At 48.4% G+C, this 13,637-nt stretch overlaps 7 protein-coding genes across 7 annotated transcripts; 4 read left to right on the forward strand and 3 right to left on the reverse strand.

Moving 5' to 3' along the window:
• Positions 1 to 2,030: 2,030 nt before the first annotated feature.
• Positions 2,031 to 3,111, reverse strand: N7520_004634 (uncharacterized protein; the record flags this gene model as incomplete). The annotated part of the gene is made up of 4 exons (XM_057138568.1): positions 2,031 to 2,303; positions 2,361 to 2,756; positions 2,838 to 2,977; positions 3,045 to 3,111. The coding sequence occupies 4 exons, from the start codon at positions 3,109 to 3,111 to the stop codon at positions 2,031 to 2,033; spliced, it is 876 nt and encodes a 291-aa protein (XP_056996775.1).
• Positions 3,112 to 3,620: 509 nt separating this feature from the next.
• On the forward strand, positions 3,621 to 6,030 carry N7520_004635 (uncharacterized protein; the record flags this gene model as incomplete). The annotated part of the gene is made up of 4 exons (XM_057138569.1): positions 3,621 to 3,733; positions 3,868 to 4,954; positions 4,999 to 5,322; positions 5,371 to 6,030. 4 exons carry the CDS (start codon positions 3,621 to 3,623, stop codon positions 6,028 to 6,030), a joined length of 2,184 nt encoding a protein of 727 aa, XP_056996776.1.
• A 214-nt stretch (positions 6,031 to 6,244) lies between these two features.
• N7520_004636 (uncharacterized protein) lies at positions 6,245 to 7,708 on the reverse strand (the record flags this gene model as incomplete). The annotated part of the gene is made up of 2 exons (XM_057138570.1): positions 6,245 to 7,103; positions 7,149 to 7,708. The coding sequence occupies 2 exons, from the start codon at positions 7,706 to 7,708 to the stop codon at positions 6,245 to 6,247; spliced, it is 1,419 nt and encodes a 472-aa protein (XP_056996777.1).
• A 279-nt stretch (positions 7,709 to 7,987) lies between these two features.
• Positions 7,988 to 8,917, forward strand: N7520_004637 (copper chaperone CCS1; the record flags this gene model as incomplete). The annotated part of the gene is made up of 4 exons (XM_057138571.1): positions 7,988 to 8,005; positions 8,063 to 8,135; positions 8,204 to 8,338; positions 8,400 to 8,917. 4 exons carry the CDS (start codon positions 7,988 to 7,990, stop codon positions 8,915 to 8,917), a joined length of 744 nt encoding a protein of 247 aa, XP_056996778.1.
• Positions 8,918 to 9,725: 808 nt separating this feature from the next.
• On the forward strand, positions 9,726 to 10,657 carry N7520_004638 (uncharacterized protein; the record flags this gene model as incomplete). Its single annotated transcript, XM_057138572.1, has 2 exons — positions 9,726 to 9,938; positions 10,043 to 10,657. 2 exons carry the CDS (start codon positions 9,726 to 9,728, stop codon positions 10,655 to 10,657), a joined length of 828 nt encoding a protein of 275 aa, XP_056996779.1.
• Positions 10,658 to 10,688: 31 nt separating this feature from the next.
• On the reverse strand, positions 10,689 to 11,562 carry N7520_004639 (uncharacterized protein; the record flags this gene model as incomplete). Its single annotated transcript, XM_057138573.1, has 2 exons — positions 10,689 to 11,014; positions 11,109 to 11,562. The coding sequence occupies 2 exons, from the start codon at positions 11,560 to 11,562 to the stop codon at positions 10,689 to 10,691; spliced, it is 780 nt and encodes a 259-aa protein (XP_056996780.1).
• An 838-nt stretch (positions 11,563 to 12,400) lies between these two features.
• N7520_004640 (uncharacterized protein) lies at positions 12,401 to 13,635 on the forward strand (the record flags this gene model as incomplete). Its single annotated transcript, XM_057138574.1, has 3 exons — positions 12,401 to 12,526; positions 12,582 to 13,330; positions 13,395 to 13,635. 3 exons carry the CDS (start codon positions 12,401 to 12,403, stop codon positions 13,633 to 13,635), a joined length of 1,116 nt encoding a protein of 371 aa, XP_056996781.1.
• Between the last annotated feature and the right edge of the window lie 2 nt (positions 13,636 to 13,637).

Raw genomic sequence — 13,637 nt, forward strand, 5'->3', positions numbered from 1 at the left:
CTCTAGCTCCCAAGAGATACAACATCATCGATCATGTCTTATTATTCTTTGAATGATCAGGATTTGCCATGAAAGTCATGGAAAAGCAATTACGCAATTTGGACACTGCAGAAGCGTGGATACAGGTTAAGAAACCCCAAACCGCACGTAGCTTACCGGGACAATGGGTATGCAAGGCTTCAACAAGGCCTTCCTTTCGGTTAAGTCCCGCCACCACAGGGAGCACAAAATCTCACGGTGACAGCGATTCGAGCGTCTTGCAGTAAGTGCATCGGGTCTATCTGCATTTCCATGGCTAATACAAACATAGGACGCAGCTGCGTATGAGGTTCTTATGGCCGCCCCGGAAGCAGCGCATTTCCCACAAGCGGAGTTAGTCGAGGGGTGGTTCACTCTGATCACCAGTGATCCAGGGTATATCAAGTGGCATATGGCAAAGAAAACGTTTCTCGAAGGTTTAAGTGTGGCATTGGAAGCGCTTAACGAGAAGCATGGCTTTAATGATCAGGCTGATCAATCGAGGCATAAAAAACCCAGAGAACGAGGAAAAGTATATGGGAGATGATATGGAGAGGAAGAGGAGCAAATCCTATGGCTCTATATTCTGTTAAGAAAATTATGCGAATAGTAGCAAAGACTACTTAGAAGAAACGAATATTAGGTGATGAATAAAAATGCCAGAAAATCGGCATTTTTGTGGTTCTCTCCCAGCTATTCCAAGACCGACGACAAGATCTGCTAGGGGAAGTCCATGGAATATTCCAATGGGTTAGATCTTTGTTCGGTAGGTAGAATAAGGTGGCAGCGCTCTATAAAAAGTATCTTGTGGTACTTACGGCGAAAGGAAGAGACAATGGACGTCCGTTGGACGCTGATTGTATGTAACTATCGGCGTATGTCCATTTGATGAAGAGGTCTTGGTCTATCACCCAACCTTCCGTCGTTTCCCCCAAATTTCGAAGGGGGGAAAACATGTCATACCCTATCGTGAATATGAAGAAGATGACTTGATGGTTGAAAGCCAGATCTTTGATCAGCACCTCCAGCGTGCAAGTCGAGTTCTAGTACCACCCTCAGCTTTAAGGATCTCTTCCATCGAGAAGCGCAACGGGTGGTGGGTATATCGGATACTCACGCCCTACAACGAAAGGGTGACATTCTGTTTATCCAGAAATTCGGCTGACGCGTTGCCCCAGAAGTCTATATATGTCATCAGGAAGGGCCCATTGGGGATGAATTCAGAACACGTAACATCTGGCACACATATCCTCGATGTTTTGAAGCTCGGCATTAGATACACTGCTTTAGATAAGATCGGTTATACTCGCATCCGGTAAAAGAATGTCTCCCATTGTTCGGGTCAAAGTATGAGAGGTTTCAGCAAAAGCAGGGTATGCACTAGAGGAGTTGGGCTAGACAACCTCAGCGGCCGACGAGCTTGAATTGTCAGCCAAACTACACACTTTTATATCTATGGATGAGTTTGATATACTGTTGTAGTATACCATAGTTTAAAGGGTAGGTCTGAAGTAGATACTGAGGTAGGTACCATAGGGTAAGAGATAACGTGTTCAAGTTCGAGTAGCGCATACAAAGTATATGGCAAAGTCGAAGGACTTCACACACGCCTGCCGCTTACTATAGAAGAAAATTTCGGTATAATGATGTATAGCGCTTGCTCTCCTCATGCCTTCAATAATTGAAGTTGAACGAATATATTTTGAAGCATTGCTGCTGCTTGTAGTATCGTCAAAATGTTGAGATCTTTGATGCACATGGTGAGCATCTCCAAAAATAACGAGATATTGCCAGACATGAGATCTAGTATAGGAAGACTCAAGGGAATGATGTATCTGCTCGAATTCAAAAAGTGGTATTGACTAAACGAAGAGATATTCATACATGTCATGATAGGTATTTGGTACACAGGAAGGCTAAAGATGAAGAGCAGGTACAGAAGCAGTTCCATTGACAACAGAACCCAGATTTCGGGAATGCTAGAGTTCGTCATTCCTTACGCAGGACCGCATTTAGCGGCGCTGGCGATTCTGGTTATTGTTGCGTCGGGGCTGGGGCGAATCAATCATCATAGTGTCACCGAGGTGTCCGGATTTGTTTTGGTACGAGGGCTTAACGTCCTCATCCCATTCGTAGTGACCATCCTTCATGGCGGGTTCGGCCCGGCGTTTATCCCGGCGGTTCTGGCGCTCACGATCGGCCTGGGCCCGCGAGTTGCTGTAAACATTGTTGTTGATTGCAGATCCGGTGGGCTTAAGAACCATAGAGAGAATACGTCCATCGGCCTACAGTATTAGATTAGCACTTGAATCTAGGTTGTTTTTGTTCTCAGTGTCCCATACCCGCTGGTTGTGGAAATTGGCAACGAGACTCTCCGCATTGAATTTGTTCTCGAAGACAAACTCGGCGGTGACAGTGGGGTGGTGATCAATGACACGGCAGCTGATCATAGGGCCGGTGGTTGACTCCAAGGCAGACTGGATATCGGCCGCAGTAGTACCCGGCGCAAAGTTGCTGCCGACTACGATGAAAGGGCCAGATGCGCCCTTGATGGACAATCCACCCTTGGGACCGCTGACTGTCGCCTGAGTGCGGCGATCGACGGCGGCAAGAATTCGGCCGGCATTTTTGTCGCGGTTGCTTTGAATGGGTCTCTTTGCTTGTGCGGAGGGGCGGGTCGCGGCGGCCGGCTTGGGCTTGGGCTGGTTGCCGCGCAAATTGGCAGTGGATGCGGCGCGCTAAACAGATATAGAACAAATCAGATGGAAGTTTCTTTAGATCGCTAGTGACAACCAATGCTAAATGTTGTTTGTTCTGACCTTAGGTCCGATGCGGCTGGCTAGGCTAGCCGGTTTGGCAGTTTTTTGAACCCCTGCGGCTGGAGCACTCGCGCGACGCTCATTGCGCTTCTTTCCCAGAATCGAGTTTGCAAGTTCCTGTTTCTTCTTCTTCTCGCGATCTACATAGTGAAAGCCCAGTTAGATTGCTTACAGCAAGAGTATCAAGTGGGATGGTGAATATATTACCAGACTGAATGATCTCATCGAATGAGACCGGCTTCTTGTCCTCCTTCTTATCCTGCTTCTTCGCCATGATGAGATGGAACACAAATGTGAAGTAAGATGAAGTAGGATGAAATAGAATAAAGGATAGAGAAAGAAAATCAAATGAAAGAAGCGTTGAGGATTGGGAGGGGTGAAAAGATTGAAGCTGAATCGGAGAGGAGAAAAGAGCTCCAGGAATCGGCGGCAAGGTCTCCACCTCAGCCGAACAATAGAACCGTCAGCTTAGTATGAATCACGGCGCATACAAAAACCTGGAATTTTGTGGATATTTTTGACGATATCGGCGTAGATTTAACAGATCTTCACATTAATTAACCGATACTTATCTTCATTGATGCAGAACATGGATAACGAACGCGAATATTGAGAGTTGTGGTGTGAGGAACGTTCCTTCCTAAATTGTCGTCGACGGCCTCGACGGCCTGAATCGAGGGGTTTTGAGTTGTTGCTTCAAGCTATCTTAAGTTTCGAACTTGTAGGATCATCGTGCTCCCTGATTTGAATTTGCGGTAATTTCACAATAGGATCCAATTGGATATGGATCCAGGCAAAACGGTCCAGTCCGGCTCTAGATCGCCAGGCTCACGAGCTGAGCGCCGTTCAACATTCTCTTTACCCTTTGCATTCATGTCTCCTTCAAGAAGACACAGGTAAGGCTCGAGACTGGCCACATCCCACAACAGGAGCATATACTGAAAGATTGCAGTATTATAGATACACCCGATCGTCCACCGACTTGTGCGGAAAGAGGACATTATCCAGTGTTTAACCCACTAGATCCTAGGCACAATCCTTCGGCAACTATATCATGGCGTCGCAACGACAGTCAAACCTCATCTTCAGACTCCCAGAAGCAATCTCACTGGGTTCAGGATCTCCATCGCCGGTCTCTTCACAAAGCTCGATCTGGCTTGCTGGCACTTAGGGCAGGCTTTCGACGTCCCCGTACGAGTAGCAGTGTGGGCTGTACACCAGTTCACCATCAAGAAGTATCGACTGCTAGCACACAGGAGGATTTGGGCTTTGGGGTTGCCCTTTATCGAACAAATGTGCCATGGCCCACGGCCGAGGATGAGCCCAGCATCGATGTCTTGATGAGGGCTGCCGCATTTCACCCACTGGCCAACATTGCATCAGCACCAGAAGCTCGAGAGAGACCAGCTTGGGAATCGAATGACGCAGATGCCGTGTTTTCGCATGGGAGTATAGCGTTTCACCCGCCTGCATACCGATCAAGTTGTGACGATGCATTTGATTCCCAAAACTCTCCTGTCGAGGTGGCCAGCAAGAACGACATAGAGACGGGCATTATGACACAGGAGATTACATCAGTTCATGTTCATTCAGGATCATCGACAGATTGGGAAACAGTCGAATCTACTTCAGCAGGCTCCGCTGAAGAGAGGGATTTGAGAATTGTCGATGACTCTCAGCCTATATATTTACCGGAACAGAAAGCCGGTTTGCAGCCAGAGGGAGGAGCACCTAACAGTGGTAATCTTTCCATATCCCACGAAGAGACAGAATCCGATGAAGAGAGCCACGGCTTTCGGTCGTGGAATAGACGAATGTTGGAGAATAGAAGAAGCTCATTTATGCGACGTTCTTCTGGTGTGTTGAGCACCCTCAGTTCGAACGCTTCTCACAGGCGAAGGATAAGTTTGATACAATCTGAAGCATTTGGGACCCAGGAGCGGCTGTTATTGTACGACCAAGGACCACCGAGCCCTGCAGTTGGTACATGTTCCGATTCTGCTTCAAGCTTGGGGCACAGCTCTGCAGATATCCCATTCGCATTTCCTGGTTTATACCAGGAGTTGTTGGAGCAGTGGGTAGAGGACAGAAATAGAAGCAGAAGTGATGAGAATGTGGTGAGTTGGCGCAGAATTAGGGAAAAGCCACTAATAGAGAACAGGCACCGACGACCCTCCCTTCACATTTGACCATGCCCACAGTGAACTTTCTATTTAACACCCCACCGAGATACGAGTACACCAGTTTTTACGACGAGAACAATCACGGCCACCAGAGAGAGCGCAGTCTTTCGGAATCAGATCTGATGGATGGCCGTCATGGTTTAACGGAGGGGTTGACACCATCGGAGGCAGTTTCAGGACCGTCTACTGGAGACGATTTGTTTGAATTAGATTGCAGGATCCCACAGCCAGAGTCAGTGACGACCGCCGAGCTTGAAGAACGCCGCAATTCATTTGGATTGCACATTTCTATGAGGAGAAATGTGAGTGCATCTGTTAGTGTTTACAGCACTATATTAACAAAATGATAGGAATCAAGACTCAACACAAGTCGAGATGAGATATACCCAGTGAATGAAGAAATGAACCAGCCATTTGAGAACAACCAATCCTATGGTCGCTTCTGGAGCTATGATGCCTCAGAAAACCGATTCCGAAACGCAGCTCAGTCAGTCCCGGGATATCTCTACATGCAAGGAAGCGCCACATCGCCAGAATTTAGATCGCCCACATCGACTTCCACCAACATGTTCTCCCCACTGAGCTCCCCGATCGACGAGGAAGTGCTTTTCCCGAATTCCTTCGGAAGGAATGAGTTTTGGTATGCGGATGGCAAGACAAGCAGCCTATACCCTGACCGAGGTGACCAGCCAGTGCAATCAGGACTGCAAATGAGAGGCAGAGCAGTTCACAGTGGGTCTGGTCTTGATCGCATTCCATCAAACGGATATTATCAGAGCCGTGAGACCAAGATGCCATTCATACTGCCCCGATCCTCTCACAGTACGGTGCGCGATGTGGTGATGAGCGGGGAGAGTGATACTACTGATGAATCTTATCCTAGAAATCACCAGAACAATGAGACCAGGATGCCATTCGTACCACAACGATCTTCCAGTACGATGCGTGAAGTGGTGATGAGCGAGGAAAGTGATACTACTGATGAGTTCTATCCTGGAGATATGCATTAAGTGAAGTGGGTGAGGTACACCAGCACTGGCATACTTGAAGTTTAGATGATGGGCCTGGGCCGGTTTTGCAAGCATATGTGCTTTTGTCTTTCATTGCTAGTCATGTATCTTTAGGTCTCGATATGATATCAGAGCAATGTGGCTCTTTGATCGAGACGTTTGAAATTCATACTTTATCAGTTGATTCAACACTTTATACTTGTATATTCTCTACTTAACCCAGGCGAAGAGTAAACCCAGCACCAGTCTCTCCAGTATCTCCTCCCGGGGCACCACCAAACACCCCAGCAAAATCCAATTCTGGAGCTACCTCGCCATGCTTAGGAGCCTCGGGTGTATGATGACGCCTGCGCTTCTCCATCCCCGCCTTCGAAGGGAAAGTCGGAAACATTTCCTTCGGTTTAGGACGAGGATCCTCTCTGAAATAAGGATGAGCAAGGCACTGCCGAGCCGTCGGACGCGAAGCCGGATTAAGCGCTAACAACTCCGACAACAGATTCAAGCCCGCATTAGTCAAATATGGGAACCGCGAGCGAGGCAGTAAAGGAATGCCCCCGAACGCGGAAGTTGACGGTGGCAGACGTAAAGATTTGGCATTAGGCAGAGACCGGAAGCCAGGCCAGATTTGCGAGTTTGGAGGGCCTGTCAATTCAAAGATCTTGGAGACTTGGTCCACTTCATTCTTGCCTTGGAGAAGAGGTTCTTTGGTGAGTAGTTCACCGAAGATGCAGCCAATGCTCCACATGTCGATCTCGGTGCCGTACTTTTCTGCGCCGAGAAGTAGTTCTGGGGATCGGTACCAGAGTGTCACGACGAGTTGTGTCAGTTTAGGTGGAGGGTCGCCGTAGTAGCGCGCCATGCCGAAGTCAGCAATTTTGATCTCGCCGCGGTTATTCATGAGGAGGTTGGATGTCTTTAGGTCGCGGTGCATGATCCATTGGGCGTGCAAGAACTCAAGACCACCCACTACCTGCAGAAGGAGAGTTTTGATTTCTGACGGGAGGAACGGTTCACGCATATCGTCAAGGAGGGTCTTGAGGTCGTGTTCGAGGAAATCCATAACCAAGTATACGCTGATAGGTTAGCTTGTGCCCAGTGACTGACAAAATAAAACTCACTCGTCCATCTGGTTACCCATGACGACCTCTCTTAAATAGACCACATTCTGATGTCGCGCTTCCAGAAGTGTTTGAATCTCCCGTAGCCCGGTCACAGGAAACCCGTCCGGCGAGTTCTGGATCTTCAATTTCTTCAGCGCGACCACCTCCCCTGTTGTGATATCCTTTGCTCTCGAAACCCACCCATAAGAGCCCTCTTCGATGTGATTCAACCGCTCGAAATTATCCACATGCCGACAAGTTCCCCATTCCCGCACTGGGAACCTCAACAAGCTCGCTTGTTCCTTCTGCTCATCACTCTCGGCGATTTCAGCATTTCCATGGGTCGCATCGGCGTCATTTGAAAGTCTCCTTCGCTTGGTCGGAGGTCCTAAGTCCCCATTGAGTGATTGGGCACTGTCGGCCGCCTGTGTCGAAGTGCGAGCCTTATTGGCTTCCTCCTGCTGGCGCAGTTTCTCGGCCTTCGCGCGTCGCTTCTCCTCCTTTTCGCGTTTTTGCTGCGCGATAATAGCTTCAGTTTCGGGGTCTTCGTCTGCCCATCGCGACTTGGAGGCAGACATTGTCTGTGATATGCGCGGTGGGATTGGAGAGAATTTTGGGCGAAATGGCGGAATGACGTTTCTCTGGGGAAGGTTGGACGGGCCGAAGAACAGCTCCGATTTCAAATCCAATTTGTCCCCCGCTTAGTTCCTGGTTCCGCAACACTTTCTTTTCATACGCTCGCTTCGGAGACGTTGCTTGTCACTAACAGCCTGGAGGCCTGGTATTGACTAACATTTTGTCTACCTTTATTGCTTATACCTCTAAAATTGGTTCGCCATCCGATCTACTTCCCCGCCATGATTGAACCCTTCCAGGTCGGTTTGCTCGGATACCATGATCACAGATAGCAGACGTTCTAATCTGTTCAATAGACGACCTTTTCGGTCCCTATGACCTGTGAAGGCTGCGTGAAAGATATCTCCACCTCCCTGTACAAACTTGATGGTACGATCCGCCCCTCTTTTCAATGCGCCATCTACTCTTCAGCACAATCTCACAGCGTTATAATTCAGGCATCCAGAAGGTCGAGGCGAATCTTAAGGACCAAGTTGTCTTCATTGAAGGCACTGCGCCCCCGAGTTCCATCGTCAACGCGATTCAGGACACAGGTCGCGATGCGATCCTGCGGGGCAGTGGCACAACGAACAGTACGTACCGATACCCGCCATAAATACTATCTATAGTCGACGGACTAACACCAGTTATCAGGTTCCGCCGTCTGCATCCTCGAAACACACTCCAACAAAGTCTCCAATAAGATCCGCGGCCTGGCTCGCATGGTCCAGGTCTCTCCAAACATAACCTTAGTCGACCTGACCATCAATGGTATCGCTCCAGGCAAGTACTGGACCACCATCCGAGAAGCCGGTGATATCTCTCAGGGTGCGGCGTCGACAGGCGGCATCTGGGATTCCTTGAAGACTAAGGTGCTAGGCTCAGAGCCGGAGAAGGAGTCTCGGGGCATCTTTGGCTCCGTGAACGTGGATGAGAAGGGCCGTGGAAATGTTTTCCTGGACCGGCCCGTAGCTATTTGGGAATTGATTGGACGGAGTATGGTTGTGTCGTCGACCAAGGAGGGGCCATTCCGCAGGGAGGATGAGAATACGATTGTTGGTGTTATTGCGCGTAGTGCGGGTGTGTGGGATAATGATAAGATGGTGTGTTCGTGCTCTGGGAAGAATGTCTGGCAGGAAAGACAGGAACAGGTTGGTCAGGGTATGGCCTGAGGACCTCGAGAGTTATTTATATCTAAGCCGAGCTAGTAAGCTAGGGTATTATGTGCCCAGGTGTCGTTGATGATTTACGACAGGAAATTGGATATATCCATGGCGAGAAACACTGAACAATGCCAAGGACAAAAGTATAGATTATGGTTTAGTTCAGTTGGAATTCTGGAACAATCTGATCTAGCGACTTTAAGGCTAGTCTGTGTAGCGAGATTCAACCTTGGCGATAAGCAGAAATATTTTACCTGTACTTGAGCCTAAAGAGGCTAAAAGATACTTCTGGAATCTAGTACGCTTATTCTATTTTGAGACATTCAAATGTCTTAGTTTGTCTTCAGTTCTCCACTGTATCCGGGCCCTACATATTTCAAATTACATGATTATTGAATTATCGTCAGTAGCCCGACATAACAAGGAGTAACCACTACATAGCCTAGGTATGGGATGTATGTGAACGGCTTATAAAACGGCTATCGCACGAACAGGATCTACACAGGGGATGTTAAGTCTCCGCCCCACCATGATCTACTTGGCAAGACATTATTTTTCAAATGTTAGAATTTCTGCCAAATACTGCGTATGATACAAAATTCCCAGTAACTTTTTTGTAATTAATATATCCCAAATTCAATAACATATGGCGATCATGGCAGAAGGGTGGAATCGATTGGATAAATGGAAGCATCCAGACCGAAGGCAAAAAAGTGTAAAAGTGACTAAGTCAATCACGTGCTATGAAAATGAATGTTTCCCCGCGACTTCATGACTCCCCATGCCTTTAGGCAGGGCCTTCTCCTAGTGTACAGCAATGTTAGCTCCAAAATTTCACCTCAACGCCCCTGTTCTCCCGGACCCTGTAGAGAAGGCCCCTACATACTCTCCAGACGAGGTCCCGTCGTGTGGCGGCCACGGGACCCTCGAGATTCTGGAGGTGACTCGATATCTTGAAAACAATGGCATCGAGTGCTGTGTTGTTGGCGTTTCTGCGCTGATGTTCTACGGCGCCGGGCGTGTACGAGATGTACGGTTCATTGATTCCTGACTCCAAGCAAGAAATGCGGACCAGATAGGTCGTTTTTAGTTTGGAACACTTGAAACAAGAATATACAGCTAACTAGCTTACAGGAATGGGAGCTATGCATCCCCGATGACAAGGTCGCTGATGCGGTTTCCCTTCTCTCCGGTGATTCGATGGCGCACAAAATTCACGCCGTACCGCCAATTCCGATTCCGCAACCTTCGTCTTTAAGTCATACCTATCATCGATTTAAAGGCCGAGGTGTGCATTTTTACTTTATCCTTGTTCCTGCATATCATGCCCACATCCCCTGTGGGCCTTTTCGCATACGACGCAGCTTAAATGGGGTACCATATCCAACATTACCGGTCCTGATGCAGAGTTTCCTGGATATGAACGACGATGTATCGCTGTGCGATTGCATTGACGGATCTAATGTGTCAGAAGAGTGGGGAGCTCAAAATCTCAGGCTAGACGGGACGAATGACCAAGAATGGACCCGAAGAATGAATCTTCTAGCAGCAGAAGCTGCAAGGGGGAAAGGATGGATGTTTGTCCACTACTTCCCCACATCAACAATAAGCAGGCGAGAACAGTGGGAGTCGCGGGTTCGAAGTAAGAAGGGGAGATTGGGGTGGACGACTCCCGATTCAATATTTGACACGCGATTCCGTCTTAAAGGATCTCCTGATCCGTGGACTCAGAAGCTTATATCAAATTAGTTGAAATAATGAAAGTAATTATAATTATAATTCAAAGCCCAAGGAGGTTCCTCATATTCTCAACTTGTTCCGGAAAGGTCGCATATTTGGTGGCATATTGCATCCAGAAATTCTGTCGCTGCTCAATGCTAAAACAGTCTCTGAATGCTGGTATTTGAATCGCATATTGTGTGAAAAGAAACTCCAAATCCACAAAGTCCTTGCTATCTTGTTCTCCGCGTCGGGAGAATGCCTCTAATTTTGCATAGATCTGAAAGACCAACCCTAGTACCAAGACTGGTGATCCCAATGGCGTCGGTCTATGCGGATTGATGTGCTCGCGTGAGGATTGAAGATCCTCCGGTGTACCCAAGTTTCCTGCAGAGATCATATTTTGTCAACCGCCTTTTGCCGATTACTTCGGGGATAATCGCGGAATAAGCAACATGGAGCAGAAAAGGTCCACACTCACCACTGATCACAATATCCATACTGACCGCCAAATCAGGGACGTGAGGGAATTCCCCGTCCACGCTGCGACCCGTGTCAATGAATATTTGGACTGAAGTTCGACCATGAATAGCCGGAAAATGAATACTAGTAGAGGTCAACAAAGAAAACTCACATAGCACCTGGCGAGAGAGGGAGAGGATAAAGAGAGAAGGATTAATTAAATACCGGGGTTCCGCAGTTAAAATCTGCCTCAAATGGTCCATCGAAGTGGCAACTGTAATATCGATGTCTTGGGTGCGCCGGCGACCACCCCGCAAATAGACCGCCCATCCTCCGATAAAGGCGTAAGTAACCCGACTCGACTCGAAAAGCGCCGCCACGAATCTCGCTGCGAGACCCAGATGCAGTAGATCGGCTGTATTGGATGGATAATAGAGCTCTGCAAAGCGGTCCGTGTTATAAATCTCAGCCATCTTGGGCGAACAGATTAGGGGCTTTGGTTCGGAACAAGATCTGCTGGTACCCAAGCATCCGGGTTGCCATCATTGTCAAGAGCGAAAAGGGGAAGAGAGAATAGCGCGGCGACCACGCTATCCGGGTGAAATTGGCCCCCGGCGAAATTCAAATCCCTGCTCGAGCGCGAGATGCTAGTGAGTTTAGTGTCGAGTATTAAAAGGAGCCGCGAATACACGTGACATCCAATTAACCGGTGACTTTTATCTTTAGCCCTTTATCTTTACTACTAGTGACATTTATCTTCACTTATCATCTTGCATTATCGAACATTTATAATCTATAATGGCCAGCTAATGCAATTTAGCCGCTTGGATACCTCTAAAATTAGATGGAGATAGAATTACGCAAATCGAGGTATACCATTAGCCGCGCGGGCAAGCCAAATCCCCGGCTGACCCACTGGAGCAACCCAAGTCAGCCCCAGATACTAGTAAATACTTGACCTCCTGGTTTGTGTCTTACTAGCTACTCTATCGTAACTGGAAAGTCCAGCCGTCTACGTGTTGTCCGAGAATTTGATTATAAAAAATTAACTATATGGATGATTGGTTCAAGGCTGACATGAGTACTGAAAGTTTCAACTCATATATAACAGCATAATTAGAAGTCAGTGAGATTAAGCCGATCCAAATATCCAAATCTTACAAATATAATTTAACAAAGCCATAGATCGAGTTCACTCCGGGGAAAAAAAGCTCGACCAATCGCAGTGACGTTGTTAACGGGCTCCACTTCTACATCTCCAACTTGCCTTGTGTACACCTTCCACTTTTCAAACCTCCAACACCCACCACAATGACCGACCTAACACCCACTATCAGCCAGCTAGTCTCATCCAAGCATGGCCCCCAAATTCACTCCCCAAAAACCCACCCGTCAACCGAAACAGCCGACGAATTTCTGAAGGAGGCATATCGCATCGTCAGCCATCCGCCCCTCCACTAACACTCATGAGCTAACTATTCAAACAAAACAGTACTCACACATACAATCCCTCCTCCAATACCTCCAATCAATCCGCCACGCCTACCTAACCACAACAGCACCCTCACAACGCCGCGCCCAAACCCAAACTCAACCACACGCAACATCCCAACACCTCACAGAATCAGAGCGCGACGCAGTCGACTCCTCAACAGCCCTTCTACTCCGCGATCTCGCAGCCTCAATCTCAAACCTCGCCTCCGCCGAATCCCTCCGCCAAGATACCGAAGCTACCATTCTCCGCAAACGATACGGACATAGCGCCGCGGGCGCTCTTCTTTTCCGCTGGGCCGGCGGTGGCGGACCAGGCGATGATGACGCGCAAGGAAAATCCGCAGAGCAGGTGCGAGCCGAGGAAAGCGCGAGAGTTATTCGTACAGTGCGCGAGAGCGTACTGTGGCTTTTGAGACGTGGGCTGGAAGGCGCAGCGAGCGTGCAGCGGGAGATGGTGGAGAAGAGAATTGAGCGCGTGCGTGAGAAGGAGAAGAGTGTTTTGTATAAAACTGCGGGGTCGAAGACTGGACCCGAATCTGGGTCTGGATCCTCTACGGCGCAGGGTTCCGAAAGACAAGGTTATAATAAGGCTTCTTTATCTGCGTTGCCGATGCCTGACGCGGTGCACTTGAGCGAGGCCGATACGGCGCAGATTGAGGCGCAGCTGTCGCCGGAGCAGTTGCAGCTCTTTGCGGAGGAGAATGATACTATGCTGCGCCATTATGAGGATACGCTGGGCAAAGTGCAGTATGTTTTTGGTCTTTTGGTCTTTTGTTCTTGTGCTCTGGGCTTGAGCTAACTGGTGTTTTAGAAAGGCTGAGAAGTCTCTTATTGAGATCTCGTCGCTGCAGAATACGCTCGTCTCGCATCTTGCTACACAGGAAGAGTATATTTCGCAATTGGTCAGTGATGCGGATACAACTAGTACGAATGTCGGACGTGGAAACAAGGAGCTTAAGCGTGCGACTGAGCGTCGGAGTACGGCGCAGGCCGTGTTTTGGGGGACTGTGGGCTTGTGTACTTGGCTTGTTGTGTGGGATTTGGTCTTTTAATA

Source organism: Penicillium odoratum (genome assembly GCF_028828045.1).
Source record: "Penicillium odoratum strain IBT 22623 chromosome Unknown utg000004l_segment0_segment0, whole genome shotgun sequence".
In the NCBI taxonomy this organism is placed as follows: domain Eukaryota; kingdom Fungi; phylum Ascomycota; class Eurotiomycetes; order Eurotiales; family Aspergillaceae; genus Penicillium; species Penicillium odoratum.